This window comes from Serinus canaria, chromosome 1 (assembly GCF_022539315.1).
Source record: "Serinus canaria isolate serCan28SL12 chromosome 1, serCan2020, whole genome shotgun sequence".
NCBI classification, from domain to species: Eukaryota; Metazoa; Chordata; class Aves; order Passeriformes; family Fringillidae; genus Serinus; species Serinus canaria.
Window position 1 is genome coordinate 14,387,486 of NC_066313.1, and position 21,528 is coordinate 14,409,013.

Here is a 21,528-nt window from a genome sequence, read left to right on the forward strand (position 1 = left end):
AAAAAAAATTCACAACGTTCCTGCCCTGTCACTATTGTTACTCCACAAGAGGAGAAAACAGAGGAAAAGAACCACAGGGCTGAGGTACAGAACATACACATCCAGAACACACAACTGACTGAAAACACCTAAGAAAAAAGAGACACCTGCCCAGTTTTCTGAAGTTTCTCAGCTTACATGCCAGATTTTGCAAAAATATGAAGTCTATTGCAAATAATATTAATCAGTAAAACTTAACGGATATAAGTTAAATTCAGATTATTGAATACAATAATCTACCATCAGGCAGATTATTGAATACAAAGAAAGAAAAAGAAAGAAAAGATCAGCAGCTGAAGGGAACTTGAAAGTATACACAGTGATGACAGAGCACTGAAGGCTAAGACATGTATTCCTATGTACTTTCCTTGTCTGCACAGTAATACAGTGCCAAAATAGGAAGTGATCTCCAGCATCCAGCTAAGACATCCATCTTTAACTCTGAGATTATATGGATTTTGGAAATGCAGTCTCCCTTCTCTTCATTCCCACTTGTGGTGCTGTGCTTGTGCATCCTACCTGAAGCTGCTGAGCAGTGAGAAGGAATAGAAAGATGACCTTACTGTGCAGCAGATTAAAGAATGAACAGAAGTGATAAAGAGCCTGTCTAGGCACAGAGAGTGACACAGGGAAGAAGGTATGGAAGTGATAAAAAAAGTGTCAGAAGCTCTGTGCACAGCTTTCCAAAGCAGGAAGAACTGTGGGTGAAGAAGACTTAGATTCATGGACAAATATAGAGCTTAAACTGATTTAACATTTACACAAGAGATGAATACTCAGATATGGAGTCCAAAGATTTCAGAATCTCTTCAGTTTAAGAGAAGCAGAAGATTCAAAAATGTCTGAGGAAAGCAAACCAAAGGCTATTTGAAAAAGAGATGTCAGACAGAAATAGAGATATGAAGCCATATCCTGCCAGAGAATTAAACTTAGTGTCTCCATTGCTGTAAATTCATTCATGAGAGAAATAACTCAAAGTCTCCAAAGCCAAGTACTCTCAGAAGAAGCTGCAAGAAATTGTGGACAAATGCTGGAAAGTGAGTAATCCTCACAACCTTGTGGAAATGGCCAAACAACTGAAATGTCAACTGTAAAGCTCTATTGAAATGAAGGCTAGAAGACCAGAAAGTTTATTAACAAGAAGAAAATTTTGAAGACAGGTATTTAGCTACCTTTCCTGATAATTCAACTTTTCTTAACCCCAAGACATGTCCAGGTAACAGGCTAGGGCTATGCTGATTACTTAGGAATAATATGGGTACTGTGTACTCCAAAACTCTGGACTGGCTGGCAAGAAGCTTAATTCCACAGTCTCATGGCACACACCGTTCAGGAAAATGCAGCAAAAAAGACACACCTAATAAGATGTGAACCTATCAACTATTTTAAGCACATACTGTCACACTGTTTGCTCCCATCAACTCATTCCAAAGCTCCCCCTTCAGCAGAATCAAACATCTGTTTTTATCTACAACTGAGCACAACTGAGATTGAGCGTAGTCCTTCTTACAAGCTATTGTAACCATCCAACAGATGTGCTCATGTCTTTGGGTATTTTTTATTTGTTAGTTTAAAATCCCATTTATTCTGGAGAATGTTGTCAAAGTACTATTTCATATAGCTTTCCTGAGTACCTGGGGACTTGCATGCATTTGATACCTGTGGACAATTTCACAGACAATGTATCTGGGCTACACAGACTACCTAGGGTGACAATACACCACTAAGAACTAAAGTTTTACTTAGAACTGTAGAGAATATGCCTTGTCTCTTATTTGAAAGATGAGTCCTTCTGTGGTTTTGTATATGAGATCTAAAATGCTCATAATCCAGTCTCTAGCAAGTTTATATATAAACATGCAGATGTCCCTATACTGATCCTAATCTGGTATTTCAGATTTTAAGGGAGTGATCAAACAGTGAAGTTTCACTGAGCTTGGAAAATGGAAACATCACATGTAGTTTGCATGGCTAATATCTCTCCTCATGGGGAAAAAAACCCTCCTCTTGTGGAAATGCAAAATACTTACTACAAAGAAACCACACTAAAACCATAATAAAGCAGGTCTGTGTATTGAAAATACAACTTCCCGGCTTTGTGCCAGGAACTTCCATGGGAAATTCTAAGCTGGCTTGTCATTTTGATCAAAATTCACTCTAAATCAGAGAGGAAACTTTCTCAATGCTATTTAACTTTGTCTTTAGAGAAAAATCAATCATCAGTCCCTTCCAATTACTGCTCTTGCAATGTGCAACAATTGCTTCCTTTCATTCCCTATTCTGAATACCTTGTGTATCATATTCAGTACATATTTCACTCACTGCATTATTAACTTGCAGGTCATGTTTCATCATGGAGAAGTAGCTCCTTTTAGAAACATTCAAGTTGAACTGGATGAATGCAAACACTTACTCATGGGCAAGATAAATAAATCCCCATCCAGATACCTGTTCTGTGGAGTGAAAAATGCCTTCTAATAATTTCTACTAATTTGTAACAAAACATGTTATCTCACACGTCAAAACAACACCACTATAATGGTGCTCAAGACTTACATTTGCCTCCCCTCTCAAGGACTCCTCTGGTGACCAAATAAAATGAAAACTATTTGATTCAATCTCATTGTTTGTTTTTCAGTATTTCAACTTACTGAACTATGACAAAGACAAATTTTGTTTCTGCTCACTATTTTAAAACTCTGAATTCTAGATATAACAAACCTGCCAAGGTTTAAAATGACACTTTGGAAAATGGAACTAGCTAACCACATTTCTTGAAATCTGACTTTGTATAAAAATAGAGTGGAAACCCATGCTATTTCACAAAAAAAAACCCGACAAAATTAAGTTTTTGGGAAGAATTCCACAGCTGGAAATTAATGAGTTTGGAGAAGCAGAGCTAAAGGGTGGAGTATTAGAGCTGGACTGTTGTTTCCTGCTGCTCAGGAAGATTTTTATCACCAATTCAGCAGCAACACTTTGGCCTGCCTCCAGCTGCATATTTCCACAGCAAACTCCTTAGACTCAGGAAATGCTTTGAGCTTCCCAAACTCTGAGACACTGAGCATGGACCCCCCTGCAGATTCCTTTTCCCTGTCCAAACAGCCAAACTGGAATAGTTCCAACCTGCCCTGTGCTCTCTCTGTGAACAGGCACTGCTCCCAAGCATAAAAGGTACCTGAGTAAGTTCTGAAGAAAAAGAAAACATGGGAAAAAAATCAGATGGATTAATGTACATTACAGGGTTGATTTAATGATTTCAGTCTTCCAAGCAAGAATTTCCATTTCAGTTAAATAGTGCTGAATTAGAGGAAAAGCATTTTAAACTGATTTTAAGGATTATATGCTCACTTTAATTTATGTGCAAAGTAAAGAGGTTAATTAATTACCTTTCAAAGTTTTCCTGTATGTTTCCCTCATCTGAAACCCTTTATTTCATCAATTTTATTTTCTGCTTGTCTTTGTTACCCACCACCACCTTCCCACAGATAATGTGCCTCTCTTACCATCAAAGATTAGAAAGGAATACATAAATCCACAAAAATTTGACATGCACATGAAAGAGGGAACAGAAGTAAATTACAGAATCAATCTGCTCACAGAGAATGATGGATTTGGATTCCTCTACTTAATGTAAAAAGTTAAGGGGAAAATTTCCAAATGTTTTAAAAACTAGAGGCATATTGTTTCCAGCTGCCACAAATCCTCCTTTCCTGTAGAGTAAGCCCACCAAGGATGATGAAACAATATACTATTTTGACACTGGATACTGAACAGCTGCACCCCATTTTCAAAGGCAGCAAAGTACAGCAGCACAGCTAAGCTGCATCAGGAATCAAAAATGAGGATCAAATTTTGAGTTTCTGGGGAGCCTGCACGACAGTGCTTCTGAGAACAGAACAAGAGTACAAATATCTGGTTTTACTTAATTTTATTTTCTTGTGCACCTTGAAACTATCCAATTTCCTCTCTGTGTGCTCCCTCTCTCCCTTGCTGCCCTGAGTGGTGCTCAGAGGCACACCTCTGACACTGCCCTGGGCAATCATGTAACACATGAAAAAAACCTGCAGTTAGTTTTGGATCCAATACAGGAGCTATTCACAAAGGATTCACAGACTTTTAAACCCTCCTAATTGCATGCAGCACTTCCATAAAAATGTATAATTTATTTTTTTAATTTAAATCCACATTCTTCCTCACAACTTTAGAGAAAGAGACTCCATAACTTACAGTATTTAGAACGTATTTTTGCAGTAAACATACTATTAGCAAACCATGTAACTTGAAGCAGGGAGTGAAGGGGGTTCTTAAAAATAATTTGAGAACTCCAGAACCCCTGACTCCCACAATTTTTCTAATAATAGTTAACAAGTTATAAGTAGGGTTATGAATTACTCTCCCAAAGATAACACAACTGCATCAAATGCACTTTTAGTTTACTAGGAAACTGCCAGAGTGAAATACAGCTAGGGTATCAAAGTTGCATTTTCCATTAAGCCCATTTTCTCTTTGACTAGGCAGCTGAAGTTTGGATTCCCAGTGTATTCAAACTTCTGGCTCCATATCCTGCAAAGCAGTTAGTGGACTGGATTAACTCATTAGGTCTTTCAGCTATCATCAATCACTCCCCAGGTTTCACCCTCACAGAATCATACAAACACAAGTTTGGAAGAGATCTTTAAGGTCATTGAATCCAACCCATGCCCTAACACCTCAACTAAACCATGGCACCGAGTGCCACATCCAGTCTTTTTCTAAAACACATCCAGGGATGGTGACTCCACCACCTCCCCAGGCAGGCCATTCCAGTACTTTATCACTCTTTCTGTTAAAAAATTTTTCCTAATATCCAACCTCAATTTCCCTTAGCTCAGCTAAAGACTGTGACCTCTCATTCTGTCAGTTGTTTCCTGGAGAAAGAGACCAACCCCATCTCATTACAGCCACCTTTCAGGAAGTTGTAGAGTGACAAGGTCACCCCTGAGTCTCCTTTTCTCCAGGCTAAACACCCCCAGCTCCCTCAGTCATTCCTCACAGGATATGTATTCCAAGCCCCTCTCCAGCCTCGTTGCCTCCTCTGGACGCGCTCCGGCGTCTCCAGGTCCTTCCCAAACTGAGGGGCCAGAGCTGGACACAGCACTCAAGGTGTGGCCTCACCTGTGCCAGGTACAGGGGAAGAATGACCTCCCTGCTCCTGCTGGCCACACTGTTCCTGACACAGGCCAGGAGCCATTGGCCTTCTTGGCCCCCAGGGCACACTGCTGGCTCATGTCCATGTCAGCCAGTACCCCCAGGTCCCTTTCTGCCTGGGCACTGTCCAGCCACACTGTCCCCAGCCTATAGTGCTGCTGGGGGTTATTGTGGCCAAAATGCAGGACTCAGCACCTGGACTTACTAGACTTCATCCCACTGGACTCTACCCATCTATCCAATTGTTCCAGGTCTCTCTGCAGAGCCCTGCATCTATCATCCAAAAGATTGACATACGCTCCCATCTGCAAATTTACCAACCATAGACTGAATACCCTCATCCATATGATCAATAAAAACATTGAACAGAACTGGCCCCAGCTCTGACCCCTGAGGACACCACTGGTGACTGGCCCCAGCTGGATGCAGCACCGTTCACCACCACTCTGGGCCGGCCATCCAGCCAGTTCCTAACCCTGCACAGAGTGCCCTGTCCAAGCCCTGGGCTGCCAGCTTTTCCAGGAGTGGGCTGTGGGAGACAGTGTCAAAGGCCTTGCTGAAACCCAGGTACACAACATCCACAGCCTTTCCTGCATCCACCAGGTGGGTCACTTGGTCATAAAAGGAGATCAGGTTGGTCAAACACGACCTACCCCTCCTGAACCCCTGCTGGCTGGGTCTGATTCCCTGGCCATCCTGCAAGTGCTGTGGGATGACATTCAGTACAAACTCTTCCATAACCTTACCAGGCACTGAGGTCAGGCTCACTGACCTATAATTACCAGGAACCTCCTTCCCACCCTTGTTGTGAATAGGCATCACACTGGCCAGCTTCCAGTCCTCTGGAACCTCCCCAGTGAGCCAGGACTGTTGGTAAATGATGGAGAGCAGCTTTGCAAGCTCATCTGCCAGCTCCCTCATCACCCTGGGATGGATCCCATCTGGTTCATAGATTTGTGAACATCCAAGCAGCTGAGCAGTTCCCTGCCTGCTTCCTCCTGGACAGCAGGGGGACCATTCTGCTCCCTGACACCATCTACCAGGCCAGGAGGACAGCTGTCCTGAGGACAAGCTATCTTTCCACTGAAGTCCGAGACAAAGAAGATGTTAAACACCTCCACCTTCTTTCCATCTGCAGTCACTAAATTCCCTCCCGCATCCAGTGGAGAATCGAGGATGCTCTTACCCTTTCTTTTGCTGTTAAAAACATTTGTAAAAACATTTTTTATCATCTTCCATAAAAGTTGCCAAATTAAGTCCTAACTGAGCTTTGGTCTCTCTAATTTTTTTTTGTCATGCCTGTCCTGGGGGGACCTTATGATGCTTAATTACAATTCATCCCCATTCATCTGTTTAGACCAGAAATAAGTTTTGCACCTTTAAGACTGGTTCTGAGAATGAAGAGGAGAGAAGAAATGCACAATTTGTTTTCAGTAACTGCACTCACTCCTACACATTCCTGCTCCTGGACTGTGGTGTCTGTGGTGTCTCTGCTAGCTGAGGCAGAGAGGTTCCCTGGACTGTGGTTTTTTTCTTCTTCTTGGACCTGTTTAAACCTGCTCTGGACTGAACACCAGCAGAGCACCAGCAGCTCACACCTGTGGCTCACTAAGCCAGGCCTGGGCTGTGGCATTCCCAGCACCAGAGGGACTGATAAGAGACTGAGTGAGCTGAGCTACAGCCCACAGAGGGACTTTCTGAGTCTGTCATCTCTTCTGGAGTGGCAAGAGGTTTTATTGTTTAATATTGTTCATTTTTTGTGCGGGCGAATGCTTTGCCTGTTAAATAAACAGTTTTATTCCACTTTTCTCCAAGGAAATACTTTCCTGAACCAGTTGGGGGAGGAGCCGCTTGAATCTGCTTTCTAGAGGAACTCCTTTGGAGGTTCTCTCCCAAATTTGTCCTAAACCAGGACAAATACAATTTTTGGCACCCAATGGCATGGCTTGAGAAAGTGGAAAAAATTCTTACTGATTGCATTTTGGTTGTACTTACTCTGCATTGGGATAAAGCAGTCAGTAACCATGTTGCTTGAATTCATGATGTCTCTCTGGGTGGAGGCCTTCATGTGTTTCTGGTCTCTAGGCATTCTTGAAGCTTTAATACCTTTCTGGTCCCTAGGCTTATTTTCTTATCCAGCTTCAGTATTGCCCCAAATACATAGTTTTTACAGCAGAGGGGCATGGATTACAATAGCTATTGAGCTGGGCTTGGTGATAATGATTTATAGGGAGTTTACAAAGGTACTGGAGTCTGTTCAGGATATGTATGGTTTATGGTATCTTCATCCTACCCTGTGTCCTAGTTCCAGTTCCTAGTTCCTAGTAGTTTTGGGGATTTATAAGTAATTCCACCCAGCTTGTTAGAGGAGGAGCAGGGGATAATTCTTTTCAGCCTTTTCTTTCCTTCTTCTCCTTTGAATCTGTTATGTCACTTTTTGAGAATGTTCAGTTTCCCCTGAATGTTAAAGATACCACCGTCCTGGTATTTGATCTGGTAAGCTTTCTTTATATGTTCTGAGTTTGTCTAGAATGAGGGCTGAGATGTCCAAAAGAGCTGATGAGACATGTGACCCAGAGATAGACCCAGGTGTGGAAAATCCTGGGTGGTGTGGGAAATGGGAGGATATGGGCCAAACCCTGAAAGAATTTTCTGACCCTACAGCCTGGCACTTGCCACATGAAAAATACAGAACCCAGCTGAGGTGGGGAAATACTTGAAAGAGAAGTGCCATGGTGATTCTAAGAAGAAAAGGATCATTGCAAGAAGCTGGGCCCTGGCCTGTGCTTATCACATGCTGCTAGATACTATAGGGCAGCAGATAGAGACAGGGGGGCAGGGAGATAAATCAGCAGCTACCCCAGTCACTCAGACTGCACTCAACACCCCAGCTACTCAAGTTGTAGCTAAACCAGACAGTAAACCTAAGCCCATAGCTAAACCAGACAGTGAGCCCAACCAATGGCTCTTGCTCCTACCACAAGAGGCAAAAAACACACAACCAAAACCTATTGGCCAGTGGATGATGATGATCCTAGGGAAGGACTCTCAACACCAATTACTGACAGAAAATCAGAAGTCACTATTGAGTCCTTTTCCCTGAAGGCCCTCCGTGGCCTAAGAAAATGCGCTAGGAACCTGTCACGGACATATTTTATGAAAAAACGTTTTGCTAGGATTTTTTCTCCTGAGAAGCTGAGAGGCCTCAGAAATAAAATGTAAACAATAATTACCTGCTGCTGTGGAATACAACACGTGCATCTTTGATTGGTGTCATGCGGTTGTTTTTAATTCATGGCCAATCACAGTCCACCTGTCTTGGACTCTCTGGTCAGTCACAAGATTTTACTATCATTCTTTTCCATTCCTTTCTAATCCTTGCAAGCCTTCTGATGAAATCCTTTCTTCTATTCTTTCAGTATAGTTTTAATATATAATTTTCTTTTAATATAATATATATATATATAATAAAATAATAAATCAGCTTTCTGAAACATGGAGTCAAGATTCTCGTCTCTTCTCTTGTCCCGGCACCCCTATGAACACCACCACAGGAACCCCCTTAAATATTTCCTGGGATACCTGACCCTCCTTCCAAAGATGATACATCCTCTTTTTACTCCTAAGTTCCTTCAAAACCTCCTCCTCTCTTTCAATACAACTAGACAAATCATCCTGCTGAATTCAAGGTCAGTGTTTTCAAGTGCTTTGGCATGCACCTGATCAGCAGTTCAACACCTCAACTGTCATCAGCTACAGAGCACACAACCAAAAAATGCTGAAGCAAAGACAAGGCCATCTACAAGACTGAACAAGGACTTGTTTAAAGACACTATTTTTTAAACTGTTCATCCCTGTTATTTTGAGATGAGTCCCTGTCTGGTAGCACTTTCAGCTAATATTACCTCCACGTTTGCTGCCTGCTCCTTTCAGAATTATTAGCTTTTGTAGGACATATATAGGACATATACTCAATGGAGGATGCACTTCTGTCTTTCAAACAGTACTTTCAAAACTTAGTTTTACTAGACTAATGTCACCTTTCAGGCCTGGTGCTCTCCCCCTGACACAGTAAATGTTTCAGTAATTTAAACATCCTGGGAGCTGACTACAAGCTACACAAGCACAAAATGCAAGTTTTTCTGGTCCCAGAGTCACTTAACATTTTTTCCCCTTAGAGAATTCTGCAGCTGAAGTTCACTTTGTGTCCTCTGAGACCTTTCTGCCTATGAGACCTTATGTGGTACCCATCATACCCTTCAACAACCACAGATTCCCAAAGAACCAAGCTTCCAGCCTGACACACACACAGCTTGAAATCAAATAATTTTACTGGGGTACTTTTCAGACAGGATTACATTTGTACAAGGCTGAACTTCAAAGCAAGAAAGCTTGGCTCCAAAGCCAAATGTGGAACCCTACCTTAGGTGAACTACCCAAACCCACAGTGCAAGAAGGCAAACATGACCTGCAGCCAGTCCATATACTTACCTCAGTTCTGAGCCACAGACTCCAGCTACTTAAAAGAAGCTACATCCCAGCTTATAACTCACTAATCTGTCTCCTAATGAGTTCAAGCCTTTCACTACCCTCACTGTGGTAAGAGGTTATAACATGCAACTCACACTCAGGCCAAGTAGCATCCTCCCAATTTACCATCAACTAGCTTCATTTTCCACAAATTACTGCAAAATACATGGAAACTCTTCACACAACTATCCTGCAGTCACCCCTCAACACTTTTACCTATGTGAAAGATTTTAATTTTTACTTGACAGACACGGTAAAAGCAAGAGAGTTTTGTGCCACAGAGTGAAGAAAAAAGTTCAATTATGATGACAATGATAAAGAACTAAGAGAATGATCACTTTTCCATGGTCATCAAATACGCAGGTTTCTCCTCAGAAGGAAATTTACTGAAAATATGTAATGTAATCATGTTAGCCATATTGGTGTAACTCCCTGTAAGGTCAAATTCACTAAAAGATTCACAGTGTAACAATGTTTTTTCCATCTAGGAAAGTGTTCAAGAGGCCAGAAATACATAAAACTGCTTTCCTCCAGTCTTTTTGCAAATTCTCTTCCTCTGGAGGTCACTGACCAGCTATTTTGCTATTGAAACAAGTAACAGAGATACAAAGTCATTAAATTCCACTCAATCTGCATTCTGAATGCACGTGTTTACACCCATCAAAAGCAGACAACTTTGAATTGCTAGTGTGCTAACTTCATGCCATCCAACAATCCTCACAAGATCCTTCACCAAACACTTCAACAGTTCAAAAAACAAAACAAATCACAACCATCCTATCTTTAAGCTCCATGTTGTCATGGTGAAGTATCTAATGAGCATTACTTGGAGGGACACCATCCTCCTGCAGGATCTGTGAACCGCTGCAATTTCTGACAACCAAATCACTTCCACATTATTTGTTTAAGTATCTTTATTATGCACCTATCCATCAACAGGTATTCACATGGGGAGCTTGTGTATGCATTCAGGCAAACTGTCTGACTGCTGTCACAGCTCTTGCACACTGAGCTCCTGGCTCCAAAGCTCGACTGCACCTGGGCACATCCACATTTCCCCCAGGATAACAGCAATGATTTTGACAGAGCTGGCAGAGCTGGTGGTATCCCACTCACCCTGGGCGGGACAGTCTGCAGGGCTGTGATGTAGTTCTCCAGAGCAATGCGTCGGCGGTCATTCAGCATGGCTTCCACCCGTGCCATGTGAGTCTCCACAAGCTGCTGCCTTTCATTTGCTGCTTCCTGTTCCAGTGATTCCACTTTCTCCTGGAAATGCTGAAAAAAACCATCAATCACAACAGAAACAGAGAAGACATCAGCATAGATGGGAAAAAAAGAGTAGAGAATAACATGAAAACTCCATAAAGTAGATTATTAAATTACATCACACCCAGCACCCCTTGTATTTTAACTGGGGCTCCAGATGCTAAGGTTGCATTTTCCTTTACCTGGATGACAGCTTTCTTGTCGGCCTTTGGCAAGCTCTTTGCTTGGCGTTCTGCCTCTTCCCACTCTCTCATGACCTAAAGAATAAAATAAGGAGTGTGACTTTGCTATTTTCCTCCTTTGTCCCACAGCTAGCAACAACCAAGCATTGAAGCTCCAAGAGTCATATTTTTACATTCCTCTCCTCCTTTTATCTCTTAAAAAAAAAGGCAGTTACAACATTTTATGAAGGTAGGATCCTGTTATTAAATTAAAAAAAGACAGCACTTGTGTGCCTGAACACTGTGCCAAGCTCTCACATATGCTGTGAAGGAACACATTAACCAGCCCTCAAGCAGGGGAAGCAGAGATCTCCATGGGTAAACACACCAACCCTTTTTCATCTCAGACAGAAAGAAAACAGATTCCACTCTTTTTGTCCAAGGGTGTAAATTTCACACCTTGAACTCATTCCATTTGAATCATGCCACATTTTTTGACACCACAGAAGCTTTTAATTTATTCAGACTGCATCACTGGCCTTAGTAGGGCAGATCAAAAATTACACATAATTTGTGCTAGTCCAGCTATTTGTCCAGAAACACTTCCAAGAACTGAATATGCATCTCAAGTACAACACTCTAAGAAAAATAACATAGGAGATCTTTCTGTGTCATTTCTTTCAGCAATGTGAGAAGCCTCCTCTTCCTGTAACAAAGAACAGTAGTGTTTCAATGGTCAGGGAGTGGGTTAACTTGTTGCCCATGAGATCTGAAACCTTTCTGTCCTTTGTAGGCATCACTCATTTCACACCTAGACAGCAATCTCCTCAGATAATACATTTTATATACGAACAATTGTTCCCACTGAATGAAGTGCACACAAATAGATCACTATTTATGTGCAGCAATAGCATGATAAGAAACCTATAAGCAATTACTCACAATGTGCATTTCCTTTCATTCCCTTCTCAATAAAACACACTTTCACACCATTTAATAAAAATTGTCAAGATAATTTTTAAAAAAGCTCAGAGTCCACATGGACAACTGAAATTTTACCAAGACCAATACCAAAGGCATGACATATAAGACCTGCTGTGTCTCATGCTTGCAAGTTGAGCCTCCAGCTCTCACCACCTGTCTCAGGCTTCCCAGTCTTCCCACACACCACAGCAGACATTGCTAATCAGGCTCTCTGATGAGCAGACTGGAAAGTGCTGGTGCTGCCTAAGGGTACCTGGCTGAGCCTGTGCCTTTAAAAAAAAACAATCCACACAAACTTGGGCTCAAAGGAGACTTTTACAAGTCCCAGGCCTTAAAATGTAATACCTCTCAGTTTTATACAGGGTTGTAGGATTACCCATACCCAGCAGGCTGAAACTTACACTCTAAAACAACTCACTGTATGGGATTTTGTTGCCCAGTTTTAATCTTCCTTTTCACCCCAAACTATAGTGTATCTTAAGACAGCAATACATCAGTTATGGTAAAAACAGATCAACTCATTGTCAGTGAAATTATTTATCTGTAAGAGATTCTGGCCTCAATAACAGCCCAAAAAAATGGAGACTTATCTTTTGGGAAGCTAATGAGGTGCTGAAAACTTTAAAAATTTTTTGTGAAATTTGAGAAATTGTTTTGCCTGCTTTTTGGTTTCACCAGGGGCATGGTTAAGCAGCAGTTAAAAGCAGAGGCCTCAAACTAAATAGTTAGAATCATGGGTCATTATCTCACCCCACTCTTTTACTGAAAACTAAGCTGAAATTAAAGTCTCAAGAACTGTACTCCAACCAATGTAACTGTCAGCCTAAAACTGCCTATTCAGTTTACATTATCTCCTCATCAGACAGCGTTTAATTTGAAGCCAAGCTCTAAGGCAGCAGGAAAACAAAATTTACAAGGAGTTGTAGCAAGGAACTAATGACAGAGAACATGATGGGCAGCGCACTGAAGTTATAGGTCACCCCCCACCTGCTACTACTGCAATACTTTGGCACAGGAGATTTCACTCATTCTCTGACAAAAAAGAACTAGATGACAATAACTGACACCACAATATAGAACACAGTGATGTGTTCTGGAAAAACCGTATTCATTCTTAGAGTGCTGCTGTGTATTCAGTGTGCATTAAGCACTCAGCTCTTAATTGTGCTTGGGCCATATGACTGTGGGGGCTGAGAAAAAATTTCAGGTAGATAGGCAGCATCTTTCCAGAGACCTGAGATGCCACTGAAGGCAGGATGTGTCAGAGACTGAAAGTTTATGGTTTTGTCTGAAGTACATAACAAAAGCTGCACAGAAGACCATCCAAGCCCACTCTGAATGGGCCTCCTGACTGAAACCCTGAACTGTGAGTTAAACCTCCTAAGGAGCAGAGATAAGAAAAGTGACACTATTGTTCCAAGCATCTGGAAGAGCATCCACTGCAGGGCCCAGCCAAGCACCTTCAGTGGTGGAGGCTATAGCCACAGGCCTATCTGCTGCCAGGCTTGTACAGACCCCCACCAAAGAGAGGGAGCAAGAGGGGTTTGGGTGTATGCAGAAGTAGTCTCTGGTGAGAGGCAGTGAATGCCTAATCTCCACTGTGCAGAGGAGCCCAGGGGCCCCTTCACTCCAGGAAAAGCCACATCCATGTGAAGGACAGCTGAGGGGGTGTCATGGCCCATCAAAGGCCACCCCAAAGGGGACCCCAGACCCTGCACCATGATGCAACAGATCCACAGTGTTGCAAGGGACAGTGTCAAAGCTAGCCCCCTTATGGGAGGCACGTGGGTGTTCCCACGTGGCCCAAATGTATATTAATCCATGGGATTCTATGCTTTTTGTCACAGCTGTGGCAGGGGACCCTCACCACCAAAAAGACGACGGAGGAGAAAAACAAGATGTCATTGGGACCTCCAGAAGGGTGATATGTTTCTACCTAACACTTGTCACTCTCTCCTGGTCCACCCACCCTCCACACACAACTCTTTTTCTTTCTTTCTTTCATCTTTCTTTCTCTTTGCCTCTTTTACTATTAAAATATATCAAGTTTTTTTGGCAACAACATCTAACCTCATTTGGTTTTAATCACGTTTTTTGGGTATATTTAAAACCATCCCGGGTCTGATCCATTTTATTCACAGAAACTTAGATTGCTTTGGTCTTCTGAGTTGTGCCACATCATGACAACCCCCCAAAGGAGTCCCCAGACCCTGCACCAGAGCACTGCACGTGATACTACATGATGTAACAGATCCACGGTCTTGCAAGCGACAGGGTCTGACTGGCCCCCCTCAGGGAGGTACCTGTGCATTCCCACCTGCCCAAATGTATATTAATCCATGGGATTCTATGCTTTTCAGTGGGGGACCCTCACCTCCAAGAAGATCAGATGGAGGGGAAAAATGAGACTTCATTGGAACCCATGGAGGGTGATACACTTCTATTTCATTTCTGTCACTCTCCCAGTCTGTCCACCCCCTTCCCTTCCCCTTCCCTTCCCTTCCCTCTTCGCCTCTTTCAAATAAAATACATAATTTTCTTTGGTATCTAACCACTTCTGGATTTTATCCCACTCTGGGGAATATTTGAACCAATATATGAGTGAATATTCAGGGTTCTTTCTGCTTTGCTCACAGAGTTAGTTCTCTTTGCTCCTCTGTGATTAGAGAGGATATCAACAGGATGTGAACTTACAGAAAGCTCAAAAATTACAGCATTAAGCCAAGTCATGAACTACAATGATGTGCTCAAGCTTGAACACTGGCCTAGAGTAGCAACTTTATGATTTTCTTCTTCCTCTTCTCCCTTTCTGTCTTAAAATCACATCTCTGACATCTGCTTAATTTTTTTATCCTGAAAGAGCAGCTATGGATTTTCAGAACAAGAGTTGCATTGCCATCTTCATCCCCCAAACTAACCCTCTGCTAATCTGCACGACAAAGATAAGCACTGTGGGTAATGTGATTAAGAGGACCTGTGGCTACACCAGGTCTGTCTCTTCCCTTTTATTTCATTAAACCTTTTAAGGCATAGAAGGCAGGATGATAAATTGACAGCCTATACAGCTAGTTGGGAGGAATGTAAATTAGTGGCCTCAGAGTTCAGCTCTGGTGCCACAAAACTGAAAGGTTTTGAAAAAAACCCAGAATTACATGGCTGTTTGCAGAAACAATATTCCTGTAAAGACTGCTGTGACCTGAGTGATGGATTTTTGTAACTGAGAAGACTTCAATGCTTGAGAGCATCTGCGTGTGTGTGCTAGCCAACTGAAGATACAGCTATCCATGGGCCATGCTACCACCCACAGGGAACTCCTGCTCCCACCAAAGGCCAAAACTTCAGGGATTTGTGAGTGAGAAATAAGCCACAGCGCTACAGAGAGCCCCAAAGAGCAAGGAGGAGAAAAAATTCTCCAGTTACACATGTGCAGAAGAAGGCTGAACTTGGCCTCTGCACTTAAAAATCTATTCTCTTCTATTGACAGCACAGACCTATGAAAAACATACAGATTTAGGGCTCTTCAAGGGTTGGAGGCTTTGTACAGGGATAAAAACAGCCTCTGATTGAGATATAGGCAGCAAGCCATTTCAAAGTCAAACTTCTTCAAAACTCAGGCCTTAGAGCCTGGCAGGTGCTTTTTGAAATTGGGCTTCAAGGGACAGTAAGAGGGAAAGAGGCAGTATGGAAAATGTCATTCATTATTGAGAGATGCTAAGTACAAAAATTTCATTATGTATTGAAGCAGCAGAACTCATTCACTCCCATTTTTAACACAAGGGCACAAAAGCATATCTGCAAGAGAAGAATTTATGGCAGACATTTGGGTTAGCACAATCAGGCCAGCAGAGGTACCTGCCTGCAGGCTGGCTCAGTGAGAATGGTCTCAGTTGTGCCAAAAGGGTGTCTATCTTTGTCAAGGGCTTTTCTTCCACACTTAAGTCTTGACCTTTTTTCTGGTAATATCATTAAACTTCTCCAAAGAGTTCTGAGTACAACTGAGGGGGTTAATCCTATTAACTGGACAGTTTTAAGGAAGGAAACAGGCTTCCCACACACTGTGGTAGAGATGGTGAAATCTAGGGAATACATGTACTGGTATATTTAACATCTTTGTTGAGGACACGGACAGCAGGAATGAGAACAATCTCAGTTAGATGACACCAAGGTCAGTGGTGTGACTGATACTCTACAGGGCAGGGATGTCATTTGGAGGAAGCCCAGTGTATCCAGTATCCAACACACCATGGACAGCAGGTTGAGGAAGGCATTCTGTCCCTCTCCTCTACTCTGGTGAGACCCCACCTGCAGTGCTGCATCCAGCTCTGGGGCCCAACAGAAGGTGCACATCAACTTGCTTGAGTGGGTCTAGAAGAGGACCATAAAGATGCTAAAGGATTAGAGCACCTCCTCTGAGGCCAGGGTGAGAGATTTGGGGTTCCTGAGTTTGGAGAAGACTTCAAGTAGACTTTATAGCAGCCCTCCATTGTCTAAAGGGGGCCTTCATGAAGGCAGGAGAGGGGACTTTTCAAAGTGTGTAGTGATAAGGAGGAATGGTTTTAAACTGAAAGAAAGTAGATTTCAATTCAATATTAGAAATTCTTTACTCTGAGGGTGGTGAGGCCCTTGCACAGGTTGCCCAGAGAAGTTGTGGATGCCTCATCCCTGGAAATGTTCAAGGCCAGGCTAGATGGGACTTTAAGCAATCTGATGTATTGGAAGGTACCCCTGCCCATGGCAGGGGGATGGAACTAAATGATCTTTAAGGTCCCTCCAACTCAAAAAATTCTGGGATTCCACAGTGTCACTGGGATTTAAAATCAGCTGAAGATGTATCTAGGATGTTAGAACAACTGGCATGCAATGATCAAAAAAAAAAAAAAAAATCTTGAACAAACACCAGACCCCATCAGGCTGGTTGAGAGCTGCAGTATTTTTAGATGTTTGCTTTGGAAATAAACTTCCAAGAAGCAAAACTATTCTAGGACACAAGGTGTCATTAAGTTCCTATCATAAGTTTTCTACATGCTACAATTCCAAAAATATCGTAGACAGCCAAAGGAAGAGCAAATTTAAGACATGAGGACGTCACAGGATGTCTTAGGAGAGAAGTGTATAAATATACTGCTCCCTTGAGTAAGGTTTGGTATCTGGTTAATCAGGCTATTTAGCAGCAACTAATTAAGTAAGAGAGCTGTACAGCCATTAACAAAAAGAAAAGAGGAAGAAAAAAAGGGGAATTGTACCAAAACAAGAAACAAGAACCATGACACCCTGCAATCAGTTAACACAACCTCTCCCTGTTATCTTTTGGAGAACCGGAAACATTTAAAGGTTACACATGCATCAATGACTGGCTACCCCTGTTTGCATGGGAATGCAGTTTTCCTGCTATGAGGCTGCATTATGAATTCTTGGGAAAAGCTTAAAATTCTGTATTAATCTAATTCTCCTTAGAGTACTTCCTGTAAAATAGGAAAGTTTATAAGCCTTGTTGCTTCAGGTGTGGTGCAGAAGCTTTCACAATATGTAGTCTAAAGAGATGGACACTTTGGAGCACAAGAGATTGAGTCTGAACCACAGGTGCCTCAGGTCATCACAGAGACAAACTTCCCTACTAAAAGTCTTTCATGAGGGGTGAATTATGATGTGACATAACCACTGACAGAATCCTCATCTCTGCTTATGTGAAAATGTTTATACAAAAGAAAAAGAAACACAAGTTGTCAGAATTTCATGGTAAATTAAGGGAAATCTCAGAAAAAGGATATGCAGAATATTTGCATTTTTTAAATGTTTTAAAATATTTTACTTCACGTTTAGTGATAAACTTTCCTACTCCTTAGATGATTACATTTTTCATGTCAACGAGAATGCATCTGATTTTTTTCTTAGTTAATTGACTGTTGCAAAATAAGGTGTGCACCAAACCTATTACTATTTTAAAACTAGATTTTTCATAAATGAAATAATTTATTGGTGTTTTGTGAACAAACCAATCTATTTCAGATCATGGCATTTATCAGGATTAAAGAATTACTTGATCATTTTTTCTCTTTTTATTAGAAGAAAAATGGGCATTTCTGCTGCTTTCTAAGCCTCCACTTTCCAGCTTTGAAAGAACTGGACTTGGAATTTAAAAAAAGTTTGATGCAGCTGGAAGACTTGGCTAGTGACTGTTATTTCTTACCTTTTCTTTTCACCAAGAAAATCATTGACAGCAAAGGTGTGATAACAAAGTTAACTTGTTCAGCATTATTTTTAACATAACAAGTAAGAGTTCCACATTAATTTTCAACTACATATATATTTGAATTTTCTATTAAGAACATACCTGATTTTAAATAAAATGTGAAAAGCCATTTTAAAATAAATTGCCAGAAGAGGAAACCAGTAGTATTGGACATAGATGTTTATGTCAGGAAACAAATAATGGTGAACTAGCTGGCTTTTCTCTAGCATCTACTATCTTTTAAACATTTGACAAGTTAACATGGAGAGGCTAGTTCAATACTGTACAAATCATAAGTTAAGTTCCTAAAAATTACATTTCCCTTCTAGATCTTCCCTGAAGATCTTTCTGATCTTTAAAGCTCTGCAGGGGGTCTGTGTATTTCAAAACACATGTCCTTTAAGATGTGATTTCATAAGCAGCTTAGGCAACTTAATGATTGACTTTTTTTTAATGTACCTATCATGCTGCTTTCTACCAGGATTGACTTAGGTTGCTGAGCTGGCCAGAGCTGGTTATTTGACTTGTTTTTGGAGGACTGACATTGCAGGAGGGGGCAGCTAAACAGCCTCACCCCCTGTGTGCTCAGTGCTGTCAAGAAGAATTGTTAGCAATGTGCTAATGAGGGCCATAGCTCCAATTTCAAACCTCTGAATCACATCCATCAGTTGACAGGGTCCTCCAGATGCTCATGTTAACACAGAAAATACACAGTTCACCCAAATACTGCCCTTAATTATGCAGCTTAACCTTTACATACCAGATTTTGGAGAAAAACATGGAACCACAGTGAGAATCTAAAGACTATGCCAAGGAAATCTGCACTATCCTTTGTTTTCAAGAAACCCACCTCAACAGCATTTTTTACAAAAAGGTTTTTTCAAGGGGAAGGGATGATGGGGTGGTGACTGTAGTATTCACCAACCCTCTGCACACCTAGCTAAGGCAGGGTCTCTCCTCTGCTAGACAGGCTATGTGCCTGTTTTTATTCTCCTGATTCCCTGTCCATAAATTTGCTCTATTTTCTCTGTTTAAAAAGGAGACAGATTGTTTGTGCTTCAACATTTCTCAAGCAGATGAGGAGCACCCATCTTCCTATTTATGACATATCATATTCCATGTTCTCAGTATGTGGCTTGCACCCATTGGATGAGTGCTTCAGGTAAGATGCACTGCCCCCAATTTATTAGCAAAGTGCCAGGCACAGCTGGGGTACCAACAGGCATGGATGTACAGTAAGATCTTAATTTCATTTTCATTCGTAACATTTTATTTTCATTTTTGGAATAACATTTTAGCACAGAACTAAAGGCTAGTAATGTATCAGTAACAGGCAGACACACTGAAATCCCATCAAGAGAATAAGTTATAATGAAAAAATACAGTAAAATTAGCATGGGTATATGAAGTGCATCTGAATTTTACTACATTCATTTTTTGTGGTTTTTTTTATTCTCAAAATATATGCTTTCCTTTAAACCTCTTATATTTTTCTTTGTTGTTATTAAAGCAGAACTGTGACCACTTTTACTGGCATTGCTAATATAAACCCTGTTTCTGAGAGAGTGGGTAACTCATCTCTCACTGGATTAAAACCTGGGTACAGTTTCAGGCTACACAAATCTCTTTGGTTGAAGGGAAAGTAAAGGGCTGATTCAGTTTGGATTTTGAGCTCAAAAGCACCAGTTTTTCCTCTTTTCTTTGACTTTAGATGGATATCATGTTACCTTGAGGCTCAAAATCATTAGATGAACATGTGATCTTACATTACCCGCAGGGCACACAGAGAAAATGCTCAACACAAACCATCTTCCCTCAGAAGCTCCAAGGGAAGGACAATTAACAGAGAGGCCAAGTTCTTTACTTTAAAACATGAATAATCTCACAATACAAACATTTTGATGAGAGACTTTTTTTACAGTTTTTTTTTTCTTTTAACCCTTCTAGCCGCTTATCATCGCACTGGTGACAGAACCATAAACGTGTCAGACAGCTGAATTCTTAGACAAGAGTCAGAAAGGCAGTAAATAATGTGTTTACAGCATTGCACACTGGCAGGGCACCTGGATGAAGCCTTGGGAAATAAGAAGATGAAGGATCAAGTATTACTTGACAGGCAAACTCACACACTTAGGAATAAAGAAATCTCCCCTTACCTGAGACATTCTTTCACGATGCTTGGCTTCAAGCCTCTCCTTGGCCTTCTGGAAATGGGCATGTTCATTCTCATCTCCAGGTGTCTCCAAGTATTTGTCAACAGCATCAGGAGTGCTAGCAGCTGTGGTAGGGACTGACATAAAATTTGAAGGTGGAGAGGGGGAGGGGAGGGAGAAGAAAAGAAGAATTTCTACTTTAGTATGGGAAAGATTTAGATGGATTAATAAAGAAGCATCTGTTCTAATTTCTACTGGAATACAGCCATCTATTTAGCCTCAGAGGAAGACACAGAAACAGAGTTTAGATGAGCATGTTACACAGAGCAAGGACATAAAAATACATCAGGATTTCTTCCCCTTTTCTTACCCCATTTTATAAACCAGGAGAAGCTGTACAGAGTGAACAAAACAATGTTCTTGAAACAGGTTAGAAACTGCTGCCAAAAGACAAATTCCAAGTATGAAGAAAATTCCAAGTATGAAGAAAAGCAATGAATAAAGTCCATTAGCCAGCAAAACGCCCTTTGCAAAGTTACAGGCTTTGTACATAAGTTTATTTTTAAAAGATAAATTGTAACATACAAATGTGAATGCAAATCCCTTTTAAAGCAGTTATGGACCTCACAGCACCTAATGAAACACCTCAAATCCTTCCCTTAGCAACAGAGTGGCTTCACAGATAGTTCCTTCATTTGTAATAACTTTGATTTTAAAAAACCTCACAAAGGCTGGAAATAATCAGTGAGCTTGCACTAACAGCCAGCCTTTCTGTTGGATAACTAGGAGGGAGCTGTGACACTCGTAGTGGAAAGGTTTCCATTTAGGATAATTCAAGCAAAGTGAGCAATAGTCCCCTCTCTATGCAGTATATTCAAACCCTACTTTGCAAAGACTGATTCTGTTTTCCTTTAATATGTTTGAATTTAAGTAATTGGTATGGCATCAAACAACAGGCAGCTTAAAAGAGTTTAGT

The 21,528-nt window shown here is 41.3% G+C and overlaps 1 protein-coding gene across 4 annotated transcripts in view; it reads right to left on the minus strand.

Annotated features, from left to right (window-relative positions):
* Positions 1 to 21,528, minus strand: part of APP (amyloid beta precursor protein) — a 194,931-nt gene that overhangs the window by 46,275 nt on the left and 127,128 nt on the right. For all 4 annotated transcript variants that reach the window (XM_050970784.1, XM_050970776.1, XM_050970767.1 and 1 more), the window contains 3 exons: positions 20,556 to 20,689; positions 11,208 to 11,282; positions 10,876 to 11,034 (listed from right to left, as the gene is read on the minus strand). In XM_050970784.1, coding sequence (XP_050826741.1) covers positions 10,876 to 11,034; positions 11,208 to 11,282; positions 20,556 to 20,689 — 368 coding nt within the window. The remainder of the gene's footprint in view (positions 1 to 10,875; positions 11,035 to 11,207; positions 11,283 to 20,555; positions 20,690 to 21,528) is intronic.